Source organism: Mesoplodon mirus (assembly GCF_964341445.2).
Source record: "Mesoplodon mirus genome assembly, chromosome: 17".
Classification (NCBI taxonomy): domain Eukaryota; kingdom Metazoa; phylum Chordata; class Mammalia; order Artiodactyla; family Ziphiidae; genus Mesoplodon; species Mesoplodon mirus.
The window spans coordinates 67,372,793-67,390,172 of NC_138993.1; the positions used below are offsets into that span (position 1 = coordinate 67,372,793).

General features: G+C 45.6%; 1 protein-coding gene across 7 annotated transcripts in view; it reads right to left on the reverse strand.

The window, feature by feature from the left end:
* DOCK9 (dedicator of cytokinesis 9) overlaps positions 1-16,300 on the reverse strand; it is a 288,455-nt gene extending 272,155 nt beyond the window's left edge. For 6 of the 7 annotated variants that reach the window (XM_082602537.1, XM_082602535.1, XM_082602536.1 and 3 more), the window contains exon 1: positions 16,072-16,299. In XM_082602537.1, coding sequence (XP_082458663.1) covers positions 16,072-16,200 — 129 coding nt within the window. In that variant the 5' untranslated portion in view covers positions 16,201-16,299. Of the gene's footprint in view, positions 1-16,071 lie in introns of all 7 variants that reach the window. The other variant, XM_082602533.1, reaches the window with a different exon arrangement.
* Positions 16,301-17,380: the final 1,080 nt, after the last annotated feature.

Sequence of the window (17,380 nt, forward strand, 5' to 3'; positions counted from 1 at the left end):
GGACTGCCTATTTTAAAAAGGACTAGATGGTTGGTTTTTAAAGCTATCAGCTCTACCCTAAACACTCTCTAAAAAATGAAGGCCCCTAACAGCTCACTGTTAACCCCTTGCTCTAGTGGGGTTTATAGTGGGAGATGAGATTCTCATCTGTCTGCACCAGTTTATCTGAAAGCAGGAGACCAGGTAAACTTACACTTCCTTCAAGGCCTGAGTAAGAGGGGTGGGTGTTCTCAGATTTCTGTATCACCACCGTCCTGGTCTCCGCCTGAAACGTAAGGCTGTATTTAATGCCTCCAGGTTCCCACTCTCCCATAGCCAAGGAGTGCCAAGCTCAGCTGGGGTGGGAGGAGGAGGGATTACTGGTAAATATTTACTGAATAAATAACCTAACCTAATCAGGTTCAAATACTTAGCGACTTTATCCCAAAATTCTTCTTACACATGACCTCTATCTCTTGCCTAAATTATAGTAAAGTCTCCTAAGTAACATCTAAAACTCCAGTTCTCTGCCTCTATCCCCACCCCAGCCCCTGGGCTCCAATGTCATGGTCACCATAGTCCCTCGGCAAAGCTCTGATCCAGGCACCTTCCAGCTCAAAAACCCAAAACGAAGAAAAAAGTCAACACTCCAGACATGGCCTCTGTCAGCCCCCTCCTTCCTTGGGTGATGGGGATCTGTGCGCCCCTAACTCTCCCAACACCTCACCAGGCTCAACAACCATGTTTCCCAGATTTCCTTCCTCGGGGCCTTTGTCACAGGGTCCCTCTAGCCAGAACAGTTGTCATCTCTCAAATCTACTTTCAGCTCAAAATGCCACCACCTTCAGTAAGTTTTTTCTAATTCCCTCCACTAGAGGTACTCTCGTTTCCTTAGTAGCCTTTAACACGTTACTTTTAACTTTCCAATCTTCGATTTAAATGTGCATAAAGCTTATTTTGCAATCTTCCCTCCCTATTAGTCTGTCAGCAAGGTAGGAAAGGATCTGTCTTACTCATCCTGCTTGCCCCAAGCACCTAGCACAGTACTTGGCACGTGTAGGGACTCAACAAATGTGTTCAATTAGTTCAGTGCATGTGTGAAATTAAAAATCTATTCCTGGGGACATCCCTGGTGGCGCAGTGGTTAAGAATCCGCCTGCCAATGCAGGGGACAGGGATTCAATCCCTGGTCTGGGAAGATCCCAAATGCCACGGAGCAACTAAGCCTGTGCGCCATAACTACTGAGCCTGTGCCCTCTAGAGCCCGTGAGCCACCACTACTGAGCCCGTGAGCCACAACTATTGCAGCCCGTGCGCCTAGAGCCTGTGCTCCGCAACAATAAGCCACTGCAAGGAGAAGCCTGCGCACTGCAACGAAGAGCAGCCCCTATCGCTGCAACTAGAGAAAGCCTGCGTGCAGCAACGAAGACCCAACACAGCCATAAATTAATTAATTAATTTTTTTAAAAAAATCTATTCCTGGGACTTCCCAGGTGGTCCAGTGGTTGAGACTCCACGCTCCCAAAGCAAGCAGCCCAGGTCAATCCCTGGTCAGGGAACTAGATCCTGCAGGCCGCAACTAAGACCCCGAGCAGCCAAATAAATAAATAAATATTTTTTTAAAAAATCAATTCCTGTACAACACAGGGAATATAGTGAATATTTTATAACAACTGTAGGTGAAATATAACCTTTAAAAATTGTGAATAACTATATTGTACACCTGTTATTTATATAATACTGTACATCAACTATCTTTCAATAAAAAATTAATTTTTAACAATCCGTCTATTCAGAAATGTGGAGACATAGATGTGGAAGCATCTATAATATGTGTATTTATTTGTCAATCAAATACTTGCTCATTTCTTTTCCCAGGAGCTTACTAACATAATCCACACACGTCCTTAAAAGTAGGAAGCAAAAATCAATCTATGAAACTAAATAAAAACCAAGCCTAAACCAAGTAATGCACCCTTACATAAGAACGAATTTTAGTATTTTATTAATAAAGATGTTCCTCTGCACTTGAAAAGGGGTACTTTTCTAGTGTCAGTTATGCTATCATTAGCCTAACTGCAATCAGCAGGATGTCACCTTGCTTCCAAAAGCACCCATGCTTAGTTTCTTTTACAATCACTAAAAACCCAGGCAACAGCACCATGCAAATCTCTGTTCCATGGAGCTTAAAGTCACTGACAATTTTGCATAAAAAACTGAATTTTCTTTTCATGCACAGTTCTCACAATCAATTCAGATTATTTTTAATCTGGAGCCCCACAAAAATTGGTTTCATTTTCAGTTCTGAAGAAAGCAGAGGTTTTACAGTTCTTAAACCCTCAACCATAGTATATAAATAACTACAATAATATACTACCATATTATTTAACGTAAGTTTAATATGTTACTATCACACTGAATTATTTAACACACGTTTCATATGGCTTCTAGGACTAAATAAGGACATGATCAAGATCTAAATCCCTGCATATTTGGGGATCTTTGCACCTCAGAACATATTCTAGATGTCACGAGAAATAAATCTCTTAAACGCCCAGTCTGTTCTCCCTAGTTGGCAAAGTAAATTACTCGTGCATAGATAAAAGTCTTAATTTTAGGACTCTTTAGGATGTTAATAGCTCCCTCTCTAGCTCTATAGTCTGTGCCTTTGAGCCTGACCTACAATTCCCATTGCACTCTTATCACTGATGTGAGTTTCCTCTATCTCTACTCAATATCTTCGAGACAAACATTCTGTCACTACTCCTACAATGAACACGCAGGTCAAGCTTCATGTTTCCTGGGTCTCAGGAAAGCAGTGTAATAGTTGAGGTCCCAGTACCTTTCTACTTCCCAGAAAGCTGACTTCACTCTCAGCACCTTCCTAGGAACTCAACCTGCAACAGGTCACAACCGTCCTTCTTCCTTCCAGGATGCGAAAACAGCCACGAGGCAGAGGACTCCCAAAGGGGAACACCAACCCAAGGGCTCCCTGGGGGCTGTCTGTGCTCCTTTTCCCTCTAGACTGCACAGTCTTTGAGGACAAGGTCTGTGTCTTAATCAAATGTTTATCCTGTAGTGTCTGTTGAGTAAATGAACAACCAGTGACAACTGGGGATCTACTGAACACAAGTTTTTAAGCACAAGAGCTTAAAAAATTGTAACAACACAACATTTCTGTCTGCTAATGTCACTGTTAAGAACTCAAAAAATAGGGCTTCCCTGGTGGCGCAGTGCGTGAGAATCTGCCTGCCAATGTAGGGGACACGGGTTTGAGCCTTGGTCTGGGAAGATCTCACATGCCGCAGAGCAATTAGGCCCGTGAGCCACACCTACTGAGCCTGTGCTCCGCAACTAGAGAGGCCACGATAGAGAGAGGCCCGCGCATCGCGATGAAGAGTGGCCCCCGATTGCCGCAACTAGAGAAGGCCCTCGCACAGAAATGAAGACCCAACCCAGCCAGAAATAAATAAATACATTAATTAATTAATTTTTTTTTAAAACCTCAAAAAATGCCTCAAGATCTGCTAAGATCCTGACTAATAGATAAACAAGAGGACACTGAATCCTCAGGAGGCTCCAGGGCAAGACACCCTGGACTGCTAAGAAGAAGATCACGAGGAAGCCTGGAGCACAGAAGCCTGGGCTCCATCTGGCCTCTGCCCCTCCCCTCCCAAAGGTCACCTTTGATGGAAATGAGCTCCAGGGCCGCACTAGGCCAGGCTCCAAAGCAAAATATCTGGTCCAAAAGGAGGAGCTTAAATCCACTGTAGGCTGGTCAGTGTCCCCCCACATTGTGCGGGTGACACCAGGCCAAGACCACAAAGGGATAGGCATCACAGGTAGAACCCAGGCCTCATAACAGCAAGTGTACAGCTCACTGGAATATGCTGGGAGACTGTGGGGTAGAGTGGTTTGGGGCTTGCTTCACAGAGTAGGGGATATATCCAAGACACCAAGACTCCAAGTGGTAAAGAAAGAAGTCAGCACTCTTTCTGATCATTTCCAACAACTGAAGCTATGGAAGAAGACATCTGTGATTCTCTCAAATTCTGGAAGCTATTCTGAAACCCCTTTCCTCAAATGGACCCCCCCTCCCCAAAATCCACCAAAGGAGCCCATCCCCACCATCCCACCACCTATGGAGTCCCCAGCAACTATGCCTGATATATTAATTCTTCCAGGAGAAATTAACATTGTGTCAGGAATCTTTGCCCATCTCAGTTTTAAGTGGCTTTGAATTCTAAGTCCCTTTAAAAATTTGATACTTTAATTGGTTTTTCACAAAATCAACTCCAAAGAAATCAGTAGGGTACACATTCCTCCATTTAAAAAAAAAAAAAACAATGATAAAACAGCAGTTATTTCTCATCTTCTGGAAAAAAAATAATTAACATTCTCTCAGAAGGTATTCTTTAAAGAATAAAGAAAATTAAAATGGCTAAATGAACATATTCAAATCCTGGGAAGAAAAAAAGCTAACCTAAGAGATTAAATATCTAGCTAGTGTAATGGTTTATAAACGAATTTAGTATACTATAAATATTATGGGGCCTCTGCTATCACCATAGGAACTCTGCTTTCTACTTAAGAAAATAGCAATAAGTTAGAATGACAGATTAAATAAATTCTCTAAACAATCTTAGAAATACAACTCTTTTTGTAATGATACAATTTGAACAAATTGCCATTTACAGCTGAATATTTATTTTAGCCAAGGCAAAGCAGGCTGAAAGGTAAAATGACCTAGATTAACAGAGTTTATTCTACATTAAAGAACTTTAGGTTAATAGGCCCATGAAGGTTTTTTCCTCAAGCCACATAATTATTTTAACCAAAGTACACATAAAACCATGATTTCATATCCCTTAAAAAATATTATCTAACTACTAAATTAATTCTTCCTTGTTCAGTAAGTTTCTATTGAGATCTTTTGTAGATTAATCTTGTAATTCTTGCTTTTTATTTCTTCCTGTCCTCCTAATATCCCTTAAACAGAAATGAAGAACACATTTCTTGGCTTATGGAAAAACGAATGTCAGTTTCACCTACAAACTGGCCTAGGCCTAATGAAATATACAAGCGGGAAAGAGATCCATGGTACAAATAGATGTTTCATATTCTGATATTATCTGATTACCATAGTATGTAAAGATACTTGATAAAATGCAAAAGTAAACAAAGTACATTCAATTATTTCCTGGGGTCAGTGGAAAATACATTGGATCAGAGCCAGTAAACTCTGTAGATTTTGTTCTTTGTTCTCGTCTGTAACAGGAACTGTATGACCATAGACAAACAGATTAACCATGGTAGATCTTATCTTCCTCATCTGTAAAATTAGGAAGCTGAACCAGATGACCTCTAGAGATATCTTTCACCTCCAAAGCAGTATGATTTCATTTCCATGTCACAAATTTCTACCAACCCAGAGAATTCATGGTACTTTCCACAAAGGCGTGTAATGATTCAAATTAACCATTTAAAAGTTTCTGACAAACTCAAATTTTAAAATTATATCTTTTTTGACACACCCTGCCACCCTAACAAGAAAAACGTGTTAACTCTGAGCCAGGTGACCTTAAGCGAGTCACTTGACTTCTCTGGTCTTCAGTTTCCTCATCAAAACAGAAATTTAAACAAACAAATAAATAAACAAACCCAAAACCCCACTATCCCTGTCTGTCTGACTACATTTTTCCAGAGGCTCATGCAAGATGTTTTTTGGAAAGAATTTTATAACACCGTCAAGTGCAACATTTCATTATTTCACCTGGGCCTCCTTCCTCTGAGCATTCAAAGCAGGACCCTTAACTTGTTGACAATATTTTTGCTACCAAGATGCACGTGTGTATCTTATTCCAGGAACACACATTTTACATTAAGATGCACACCTGTATAAGCACTAAGATGCACAATTTTCAAAGAGGACCAATTGGAGTGTCTTACATGAAGCACCAAAATTTCCCTCCTATATTCGTTTTCTTTTTTCTTGATAGGTTATTATCCATTCACTTATGAAAGTTAAACAATTAGAAAATATTAGAGTATATAAAGAACAAATCATATTCCCTTTTCACGTATTTCCTTCCAACATTTTTCTTACACACAGGTTATTTCTTACACAATTGTGACGTACATACTTCCACATACTATTTCTTTTTCACCCAACATTAAAATTTTCCCCTGTTATAAGTCCTCCATAAGGAGCACTTTTAAGACTTGTATGGGCCTCCCTGGTGGCGCAGTGGTTGAGAGTCCGCCTGCCGATGCAGGGGATACGGGTTCGTGCCCCGGTCTGGGAGGATCCCATATGCCGCGGAGCGGCTGGGCCCGTGAGCCATGGCCGCTGGGCCTGCGCGTCCGGAGCCTGTGCTCTGCAACGGGAGAGGCCACAACAGTGAGAGGCCCGCATACCGCAAAAAGAAAAAAAAAAAAAAAAAAAAAAAAAAAAGACTTGTATGATATTCCTTTAGGCTGCCCTCATAAGTCACAAAAGTTTGTACTTACTGGGTTACTGTGCGCCAGGCCCTATTCTAAGTGCTTTATATGCATCTTCTCACTTAATCAACCCAAACATCTATGGGATGAGTGCTATTATGATGTCCATTCTTGGGGTGAAGAGACTGAGAAAGCAGAGCTTTCTCTGAAGAGCTGGGTTTAGAACCTCCTGAGCTCAAGTTCTTATCCACTATATCCTACTGCTACTCCTCACAGAACTATCCCCCTATTAACAGAAACTTGGTTATACCACGGTATTTTCTAAGTTCTAGAATTCAGAGACTAAACATCTGATATTTAACTTATTCCTGAAACAAGAGCATACTGTACTGTAGCATCTGTAATACCATAAAACGTTTTCATCAACAAAATAGTGCTTATGCTTTTTTAAAAAGTGAACAATCTGTATACACTGTTCATAATTTTTTAATTTATCATGGTAAACAACTTTCCTTAGAACATTTCTATATCCACATGACAGAACGTGTATTTTCTGTATGAAAATACAGTATGTGAATCTCTAAGTACACAGAGTTTGAGAATAAACTTCTTGTGGTCAGTGGAGATGGTGGGAAGTTCAATGACATCTGCTTTCAGATTCACTTTCAGACTAATATTCAACAAATGTTAATCTATAATAAATAAATGGGCACATCTCCCACACATGCACTGACCCAGCCAGCCTCCCTAAGTAGACATACCTAAGCACTATCTTGATTGTATTTATTCCTGCCAACTTCAAAGAAAGCGGGGGGCAGGGAGATGCCAACAAACAATTTGGCATTACAGAGCTCTGATCAGGTAGTAAGTCTCCTTGCCAACAATTTGCTGATAAGAATTTAAGCAGTCCATTAGAGAAAAAGAAAAAGTGACAGAGATGTAAAAGAAACAGAAAAAACTTCACCATCTAAGTACTTCTTAATGATTTGCAAAACTCATGCTTCAAGCGATAGAAAAGCACTTCCAGGTTTTTATTATTTGTATTTTTGTTTTATTTTGTTTTCTTCTCAGATGAGTTACTAGATACCTAACATAAGAATTAGATCACTGTGTTCTTTTACACACTGGAGTTCAAAAGATTTGGTGAAAAGAAACTGTCCTAAAAAAGGAAATGAATATTACTTGTATTAAAATGCGTAGCTGCTCTCAAAACCTATGCAAAGATCACACAGATTTACTGACAACTTGCTTTTTCTAAACTAAAGCAGACAAAGGGCCAGCCTCAAAGTGATGCATTCTTATGTACATGAACATCATCAAATCTATCAGGTTGCAATGAGAAACTAATGATATAATGGATCCTGTGCATTAGGAAAGTTAATCTGGCAGAGAGAGATAGGTTAGACTGAAGTAAATAGAAATGGGTGCAGGGAAGAGAAATTAGGGGCAGTGGGGAATCAAAAAAAGATTTAAAAATAAAACGTGTCAGATGTAGAGACTTCAGGAGTCTTTCATTCATCAAAAAAAAAATCTAATATCTTGTAATAACCTATAATGGAGAAGAATCTGAAAAAGAATATATATATGTATATAACTGAATTACTTTGCTGTGCACCTGAAACTAACACAACATTGTAAATCAACTATATTTCAATAAAATTTTAAAATATATATATATAGAGAGAGAGAGCCCCTGCTAAGTGCCAGGTACTGGGGAAACCATGGTGAACCAACAGTCCAGTGAGGGAAACAGATGCGAAACAAATGTACATACACATCAATATGTAAATTGTGGGGCTTCCCTGGTGGTGCAGTGGTTAAGAATCCACCTGCCAATGCAGGGGACACAGGTTCGAGCCCTGGTCCGGGAAGATCCCATGTGCCACGGAGCAATTAAGCCCATGCGCCACAACTACTGAGCCTGTGCTCTAGAGCCTGCGAGCCACAACTACTGAGCCTGCATGCTGCAACTACTGAAGCCCACACGCCTAGACCCCGTGCTCGGTAACAAGAGAAGCCACCACAATGAGAAGCCCGTGCACCGCAACGAAGAGTAGCCCCCACTTGCTGCAACCAGAGAAAGCCCGAGTGCAGCAACGAAGACCCAACGCAGCCAAAAAAAAAAAGAACCCACCACATTCAAGACAGTGGCTGTCCCATCAACCCGGGTGCCAGAATGTGGACAATGTGGTCCCCAGCCACCCTCAATGGAGAGGCAGCGTGAGGGAGAAATAAGGAGGAATTAGAGATTTCAGAGTTGGTGACCATGCAACGATGACTCTCACTACAGAAAACAAGTATGCAAAAAGGACGGCTGCTTTGAGATGAAAAGTGACTGTTTATGTTTCATAGATGCTAAACTTAAGGGACTGGTAGGACAGCCAAGTACACATCAGGCAAGTTAGCAGAAAAGCAGGTCTGAGCTGGGGGGAAAAATCAAAACTGAGATAATGATTCAGAAATTGCAATGAAGGTATGCAGCTCGCTGCAGAGTGCAGGGAAGAGATTAAATGTTATGGAGCCAAAGGTGGCGATGGGACTCTTTCGGAAGGGTGGAGTGAAGCAAGGGAACAGAGGAATGGGAGAACCAGAGAAGGGGAGAGGGGTGCTGCGTGGTAACAAATGCTGCAGAAGACAAGTTGAAGGGGTGAGGACGGAGAGGCTACCCCACACTAAAGGCAGAAGCCAGGCTGCAGGGGCACAACCCAAGGTCACATAGTGGTTAGTATTAAAGTGGTAACAGAACCCAGGCCCCCAAACTTAACCGCAGGCCTCACTGCCTCCCAACACTATAATGGAAGAATTTTCTCAAGTCATTATTCTTCTAAAACTAAACTTAATGGCATCATAAACAATCCAACCCCACAATTCATTTACACTACTGTTAAGACCTTTAGATAGTTTGCAGTTGGTCAGTATTTTCCATTTTCTGCCTTGAACCGTCAGCACTGTGACTTCAGACACTGTCCTTTATGTACATTTCAGTTTAGTCCTTAGGGGGAATTCCTATAACTTTAAGTACTGAGCCAAAGAACGGAAGCATGTTTTAAACTTCTTGATACATACAGCCCAGCTCAAAAAGTTATACCATGCATGTTACAAAACCCAGGTGACACAATTCTCATAAAATGCCACGCAAATGGGGCCCCTGGAATTGTGGGATGAGGAAGCCCTGCAAACAAAAGTGCCCGGCTCACCCCATCCATGCAAAACCTTTTCTATCTCTGCAAATTTGCAAATTTATCAAGCAAAATGGCACCTTGTTGTAATTAATGTTTCTTTAATTGTTAGCAAGGCTGAACATGTTTTTCTTCTCTTCTTTATTGGCTAACTGTATTCCTTTCTTTGAGGAATTACCTATTAATGTCCTTGCCCATTTTTCTTCTGGAGTATTTTTCTTTTTTTAATTGATTTGTAAGAACTCTCAATATATTTTTTAAACTTAACACTATGACAGAGATATAGATATATAGAGAAGACAAATACTGTTCCTAAGCTTACTATTTGACTTTTAAATTTATGGTAATTATAACATACAGAACAGAGGTTTGAGTTTGCATGGGGAGGCAGAAGGCAGAGTGGTGAGTAGGAACACATGGTCTGAAGCCACGGTGCCCAGGTTCAAGACACAGATCCCCCACTTATAGACTTGTGACCTTGAGGTGACTTGACCTCCCTAACACATATCCTAGGACACAGTAAGTGCTTAATAAATGCTGGCTCCAGATATATTTAGTCAAGACAAGCAATCTTTTATTATCATAATACAAGCTTACCTTTATTAAGCACTTAGTATTAAGGATCTTTACATATATTAAATTATTTAATCTTTATTTTAAGAATGCCCTAAGATAATAATACCTAACAATCCCAATCCTCAGATGAGCAAACTGAGGCTTAGGTGAAGAAACCTGATCAAAGTCCTCAGCTCATCAATGGCAAGGCCCCGGTTCACCTCCCAAGCCCAGGCCAAACTTCTATTTTCCTTTACTTGCATGCTTTAAAAAAATTCCTCTCCACCCTTACATGATTATTCACCCATGTTTTATGCTGTTTCTTTGATTTATTTTACATGTGACTCTTACATTTAGTTATCACTTATTTCAGTGACACAAGTCCCCTACATACGAACGAGTTCCATTTCAAGAGTGTGTTCTTAAGTCCAATTTGTTCGTAAGTCCAACAAAGTTAGCTTAGGTCACAAACTGACACAATCGGCTATATAGTACTGTACTGTAACAGGCTTATTAATAGTTTTCACACAAAAAAATACATTAAAAAACACAAAAAATAAAACATTTTTAATCTTACAGTACAGTACCTTGAAAAGTACAGTAGTACAGTACAACAGCTGGGCTACAGGGGCATGTTCACATCTTTGAAACTTCACAACTTGAAGGTTCGTATGTAGGGGACTTACTGTATAAGGTGGGACCCCAATACTTTTTTTGCAATATCATTTACTCAATGGTGTACCCACCATGTTTGACAACTGCTCACATGCACCATAAAGGTTGACACACACAAAGGCCTGTTTCTGTTCTGGGTCACAGACTTCTCTTTGGGTCCTTAGGCTTGTGTGACACAAAACCGTCATATTATTTACCCCCAAGATTACACTGAGGGGAAGATCTCTCTAAGAAGCGTTTATGATGTGTTCTCAGCCAGTCATTGAAATTGTTCCCCAAATTAGCAACTGTAGTTCTCAAAGCTTCTCTCCCTTCCTTCTAAAACTTACCCCTCTCTGTCCAAGCTGCTTTGCTCCTTCTTTGCCTAGCCGGGCATTTTAAGCATGTGCTCAATCTCTATCTCTCATTCTTTTCTGGAGAAAAGTCTCCCTTACCATTACATCTTCCAGGTCCAGTTCAATTCTTCACAAACCCTTTCCCAAGTATATCAGTTCTCTGCTATTTCATCTTCACGTGTCATCTGAACCAGGCGTTTGAACCTTTATGTGTGCTCCTGCGTGCTGCTATCTTTTTGTTGAAGAGTGACCTGTGCACCTGTCTAGACCATAAACCCTTCAGGGCAAGGGCCTGCTCCAACACAGCAGCAGGTCCTCAGCACCCAGCAAAAAGTCCTAGCACAGAGCAGGCCCTCAACAAATGTGGATGAAGGTTTCACAATTCCGTTCTTCCCTTTTCAAATTCAAGGCGTTACTGATGTCCTCCTGTCTCCCAATATTCAAATGGACCAGAAACCAAAGAAGTAGAACCTGTTGTTGATTATCTAGTTGGAGATGGGCCTCCACCCTGCTTCCTGTATTCTGGGACATTTCTGTTGTTAGGACTCTACCAGAGGGTGGAGAAAGACAGTGAGGTGAAGCTCAGGCCAGTTCAGTTACCGATTTACTATCCTATCTGATTTAAAATTACAGCCAAAATGAGGTTTTACGTTACCTGAGGATTTCAAAGAACACCACCCCTCGGGTCTCAGGTTACCTCAGATCATACTGGAAATCTCGTGTTGACTGAACTGGGAGGGCGAGAAGGGCCTCGAGCGTGCACTCCGGGAGATTATCACCCCACACCTCTGTCCATCATCCTCCAGTTACACAAAGGAAAACTTAGTGACGGCCTGACTCGGTTTCATTTCGTTTCATCCTGCAGGCTCTCCGATGGCTGTGCAATGGTGTCACCAGCAGGGGCTTGATGTCAAAGGAGAGCCTGAAGCTGAGCACGCTGAGATAAGATCGGCAAGGAAGCCGGCAGCCAGATGACTCGGGCATCAATACCCAAGCGCAATCGAGCCAGCAAACCCATGCAAAGCGCCCTGTCCCAATATTTACACAAACCTTTCAGAAAAAGAATATTTTTAGGCCTTGGGTGGTATACTCCGTTAGATCTAGGTCATTACGATGCTATCTTTAATGCATCTGAAAGGCCCAATCGCAAGTCAACCCTGATCGGGGAATTATTTCTAGTTTTTCTCCTGAGCTTGCGTATATTTTGAACGTGCTGCCCTCCTGCCTATTCTCAATCACGGGCAGCTAATTCTGGAATTGGGAGGATTCTTCTTTCATTACCCAAAACCATAAATTACATTTCCTACAGTTAAGAATATGACTAGTAGTACCTCTGCTACTCTTATAAAAGCATCTTAGAATCGAATCCTGTTGGTAAGGAAAGGGACTCCAGAACAATCTAGTACAGCTCCTCATTTAACAGGAGCCCTGAGGTTCAGAGAAGTTAAGCGACAGCCCAGGGTGACTTAAGTAGCTGGCAGAATATCAGCTGGGCACCATCTAAGAGCTTTACCTCTATGGCTCATATAATCCTCCCAACAACCATATAAAGTGAGTATGATTACCATCTCTACAGATGAGAAAACCGAGGCACACCAAGGCTGTTATACGCCTAAGACTGCACAGCTGGTAAGGGGTAGAGGTGGAATTACAACCCAGGTGCTCTGACTTCAGAGCCCACGCTCTGCACTACTAAACCTCTAGGATTAAAACTCAGGACTCCTGACGCCAGGGAGGGTTCACTCCGTCATTAATAATTCTAAGGCTCATGAAAGAGTAAACCACATTTGAAAAAGCCAGCAAAACTTGTTAGGATCCTGATTAGAACAAACTACCATTAAAAGATGTTTCTTAGGCAATCTGGGAAATCTGAATAGTATGTCAACAGATTATTGCAAACTTTAACATAATGGCATTGTAGTAAGAAAACATCCTTATTTTTAATAATACACACTGGGTATTATATAGGGGTGAAATGATGGGAGGCATGGCACTCACAATCACACAAAAAAACGAGGGGGAAAGGGGATAGTTAAAGCAAGTTTAGCAAAATCTTGATAATTACTGAATCTGGGTGATGGATTATGAAGGTTCGTGATGCTATTCTCTCTGCTCTTTTGTGTTTTTTTCAAGGTTTTCAAACAAATTAATACACTATCAGGCCCACACACCGGAGCTTATGAAAAATGAACCTAACAAACAACAACAAATTTATGAGTACACCTTACTTCTACACTTTAAAGCTTGTTTTTTAAATGGCAGCCTTTATTACCCACTGAACTATTTAATTCTGTTGTTTCTGATCTCACTAAAAGCCACTCATCAATACTAGAAACATGAGAAGAGCTAGTTAAAGCCATACCCTGTTCGTTTTTCTTTCAGTCCATCTACAGAATTGCTACGTTAGTCAGCTAGTTAAGAGATATTTACTGTGTGTTTACTATGCTGTAGGCATTGTATCAGCGCTGACCCAAGCTGTCAAAAACAGAGGAGAGTACTACTTCCATCCAAGCATGGATCGGTGGACCATGGGATTCCAAACCCCGGCTTGGTTGCTGCTCTGCCTTCTGCAGGGATCAGGGGTACCTTCTTAGATGCTCCTAGAACAAAGCCGAGACAGGTGCACCTGCTGTGGCTTCCTGGCAGACACTGGGGAGCAGCAAGAAACAGCAGGCGGTGGCAGAGTCCCTGGCAGGAGGTGAGGGGGGTGAGGTGGATGGGTCGTTTTTAGTAACTGTAAGCTATTGCAAATTCCTCCATCTGCAATGCAGAATCACTGCAGTGTATTTCCCATTCAGCCGGGGAGCCTTTCAAAGGCCCGAGGAGGCCCACCTACTTTCCAGGATTTTGTGTTTGCTTCATCACAAGTTTCATCAGACAAGTGATCACAGACTGGCAACACTAAGGGCTGAGACACCAGCCAAACGTCTGGCTGTTCATGCTTAAGGGTGAATAGGGAAAACAGATGTACTCTTTTTTTTTTTTTTTTTTTTTTTTTGCGGTACGCGGGCCTCTCACTGTTGCGGCCCCTCCCGCAGCGGAGCACAGGCTCCGGACGCGCAGGCCCAGCGGCCATGGCTCACGGGCCCAGCCGCTCCGCGGCATATGGGATCCTCCCAGACCGGGGCACGAACCCGCGTCCCCTGCATCGGCAGGCGGACTCTCAACCACTGCGCCACCAGGGAGGCCCCAGATGTACTCTTAACGGGTCATGAGGTGGAGCGCAGCAGCAGTAGGCCGCACATGGGAACGGACACTGCTAGGTCACTAGCAGTGGGCCAGCCTCCAACAGGAAGGGCTGCTGAATTCAAGGACTGTGGCGCAAGAGTAGCGAGTACTGCTGTGCTCCACCTAATGGCTTCTCAAAGTAGTACCTCCACCCCAGTCCGGGTCTGTCCGCACTTTGGAAATCATGAGTTTAGTTACTCTTCTTCGGCCTCAAATCTCTAATGAGGACAGTGCCCCCAGCTAGAAGAACGAAGTTTCCTTCCAGAACAAAAAAGACGCCACAGATGTTCGCGGGCTGTCTCCTTAACATACACACACTGGCGAAAGTCAGGAAGATACAGGATATACCACTGAGGCCAAAGCAACTGAAGTTAAGGACGAGATCCCAGGTTTTGGTCTACTCTCAACTCCTGCTCTACTGAACTTCAGTAAAAAGAGAAAAATAAAATCCCTTATGACTAAACAAACTGGAGTTTGAGGAAATCTAGAGGGAGCTGTCAGAGCAATTGAGAGAAAAATCAAACTGCGCAGACTAGCTATGGAAATCAGGGAAGCTTCGTCTCCAATCTCCACAACCAGCATTCACGTCATTCCGTGTCTGACCAGAAAGGGCATCTATCCGCCACCGAAAAGATGAGCCAGGCCCTGGGTTAAGGGACCCAGCACTCCACCCCAACAATAACCCACACAAAGCCCAGAGAATCACTTCCAAGGCCCATCTTCTCGGATCGTTCCAACAAACACAAGTCACCCACCCACAAACAAGCCCCTTTCAAGAAAACAAATGCCAGCGCCAGCGCAAGGAGCTGCTCAAAGTTTCCAGCTCCCCAGGACAGCACAATGCTGCTCTTCCGCACCTTCCAAGTGATGGGGTGTACTGCGTTTCCAAATACAGCAGGACCAGCCCTGGCAGTGGAAAAGTTGATTTAAAACTTCATCTTCCTCACACCCAGAGGCCTATTCTCAAAAGACTTTCTGCTACGACCAGATTAATCACCGGTCTGCTTGCTCCAAATCCCCAAACTTCGTAGTAATTTGCACCCATGCCGAAGCCACGGGAGATTCCTATCAAGACCCTTAACCCTTGATAAGAGGCGGCCAAATCTCAGGATGCCGGCCAGGGGGAGGGAGTGGAGGGGAGAATGCGGAACCCCTTCCCTTCTGGAGCTCAGCCCACCCAAAGGGTCCGCAGGGCCATATCCCACCGTGGGTTGCGGACTGGAAAAGGAAGCCTCCACCTCCACTCCCCTGCGCCCCTTCAGGCCACAGGTGCCAAGCCCCTCCAGAATAAGGGAGGACAAGGGGGATGTGGGAGGGAGGGAGAGGAAAAGGAGAGAGTAATTTCTCAGTCGGCAAAGGGACGTAAAGTTCGGGGGGAGGGGGGAGGAGGGAGATTGCGATCTCATTCCCAGGAAATTTCCCCGGAGGAAAGGGGCCGCAGTTGGGAGAGGACCCCCTAGACGCAGGGTGGGGGTCTGGGAGCTGCTGCCTTTCCAGGACCTTCCCTTCTCCCCTGTATAACACCCCCCCCTCCTTCACCACCTCTTAATCCTGCAGACCCAGTAGGGTCGGCGGCTCCGCCTCCGCCCCGCCGACTTAGAGGAGCGTGAAGGAGGTGGCCGCCCGCCCTCCCGCCCGCCTCCCTCCCTCCCTCCCTCCCTCCGTGGTCCCGCACTCACCAGGAGCACCGAGCCGCGCACCACCTCCGACACGCTCTGCCGCAGCTCGGCCGCCGTGCCCGGCTTACTCAGCGCCCGGGTGAACTTCCGAGTCTCCGCCGAGGAGGGGAGCAGCGGCGGCTGCGACATCCTCGCCACCAGCCCCGCCGCCGAGCCTGCTCCGGCAGTCTGGCCGGGCCGCGCCGCCGCCAGGTGCGCCCTCGGCGCTCGGCCCGGCCCGCCCGCGGCCCCAGGCGCCGCCGCCCGCTCCCCCCGCCGCTCGCCGCGCGTCCGGGCGGCGCAGCCCGAGCCACGCCCTCCGCTCGGTGTCACGCCCCGAGCCACCCCCCTAGGCTCCCGCGGTCCCCCGCACTCCGAGCGGCGCCGGGGCTCGCTAGGGGCAACTGTGCTTGTGGCCGCGGCGACGGCTCCCCCATGCCACCAGCCTCCCTCGGCGCCCGCTCGCCGGGCCGCCTCTTCGGGGCGGGGTGTCCGGCGCAGCGCGGGGCGGGGCGGGCGGAGGAGGGGCCGGCGCGGCAGGACAGCGGGCCCTGCAGGTTGGGCGGCGGGTGCCTTACGGCGCGGGAGGCGGGCAGCGGGACGCTGGCAGCGCGCTGGCCCGGACCCCTGTCGGGGCAGGTAGGGACCCCGGGGAGGCGCCTCCTCCCCGGTCCGACTGTTCCCCAGGCCGCACGTCCGAAGACCCGGGGCGAGGGCCGCGCAAGCCGCCGGGAGGGCGCGCGACCCGCCGCCCTCCCGGGTCGCCAAGTCCTCGGAGCCGGTGCCTATACACTGGGACCGTGGGTTCCTTGCCCGCGGAGTCCCAGCATCTTGGGGACTCCGCGGTCACCGGCAGGGTCGGGGTTCGGTGGCACCACGCCCACCCCCGCTGAGGCTGCTGAAGGGACGGAGGTTTCAGGAAGGTGACACTCGAAAAGCACAGAGCCGTTCGGAAGCCCGGGCCGTGCGGAGCGGGACGGAGCGCCCCTGCCCGGGACCCGGCGCGGAGCACCGCGCGCACTCGTGGCGGCGCTTCTCCGCCTCAAAGCACTATTCCGCCCCCAGAGGCGTCGCGCGAACGGTGGAAGCCTCTGGAGCCGAAGGGAGGGTCCGGGATGAGTCACGCAGACCCTGGCCCGCAAGGACGAGCTGCTGAGTCACCATCAAAACTTCTGAGCCTGGCCCAGCTCCTCTGTAAACTGAGGACAATAACCTGCAAGGGGCTGAGGAGACACGACGTGCCCATCTGCCGCGCCTCCGCGGCCGGGTGGGACCGCTGGGCGCGGAGCCCGGGAAACCCAGAAGCGCCGGCCTGCGGGCCCAACATGAC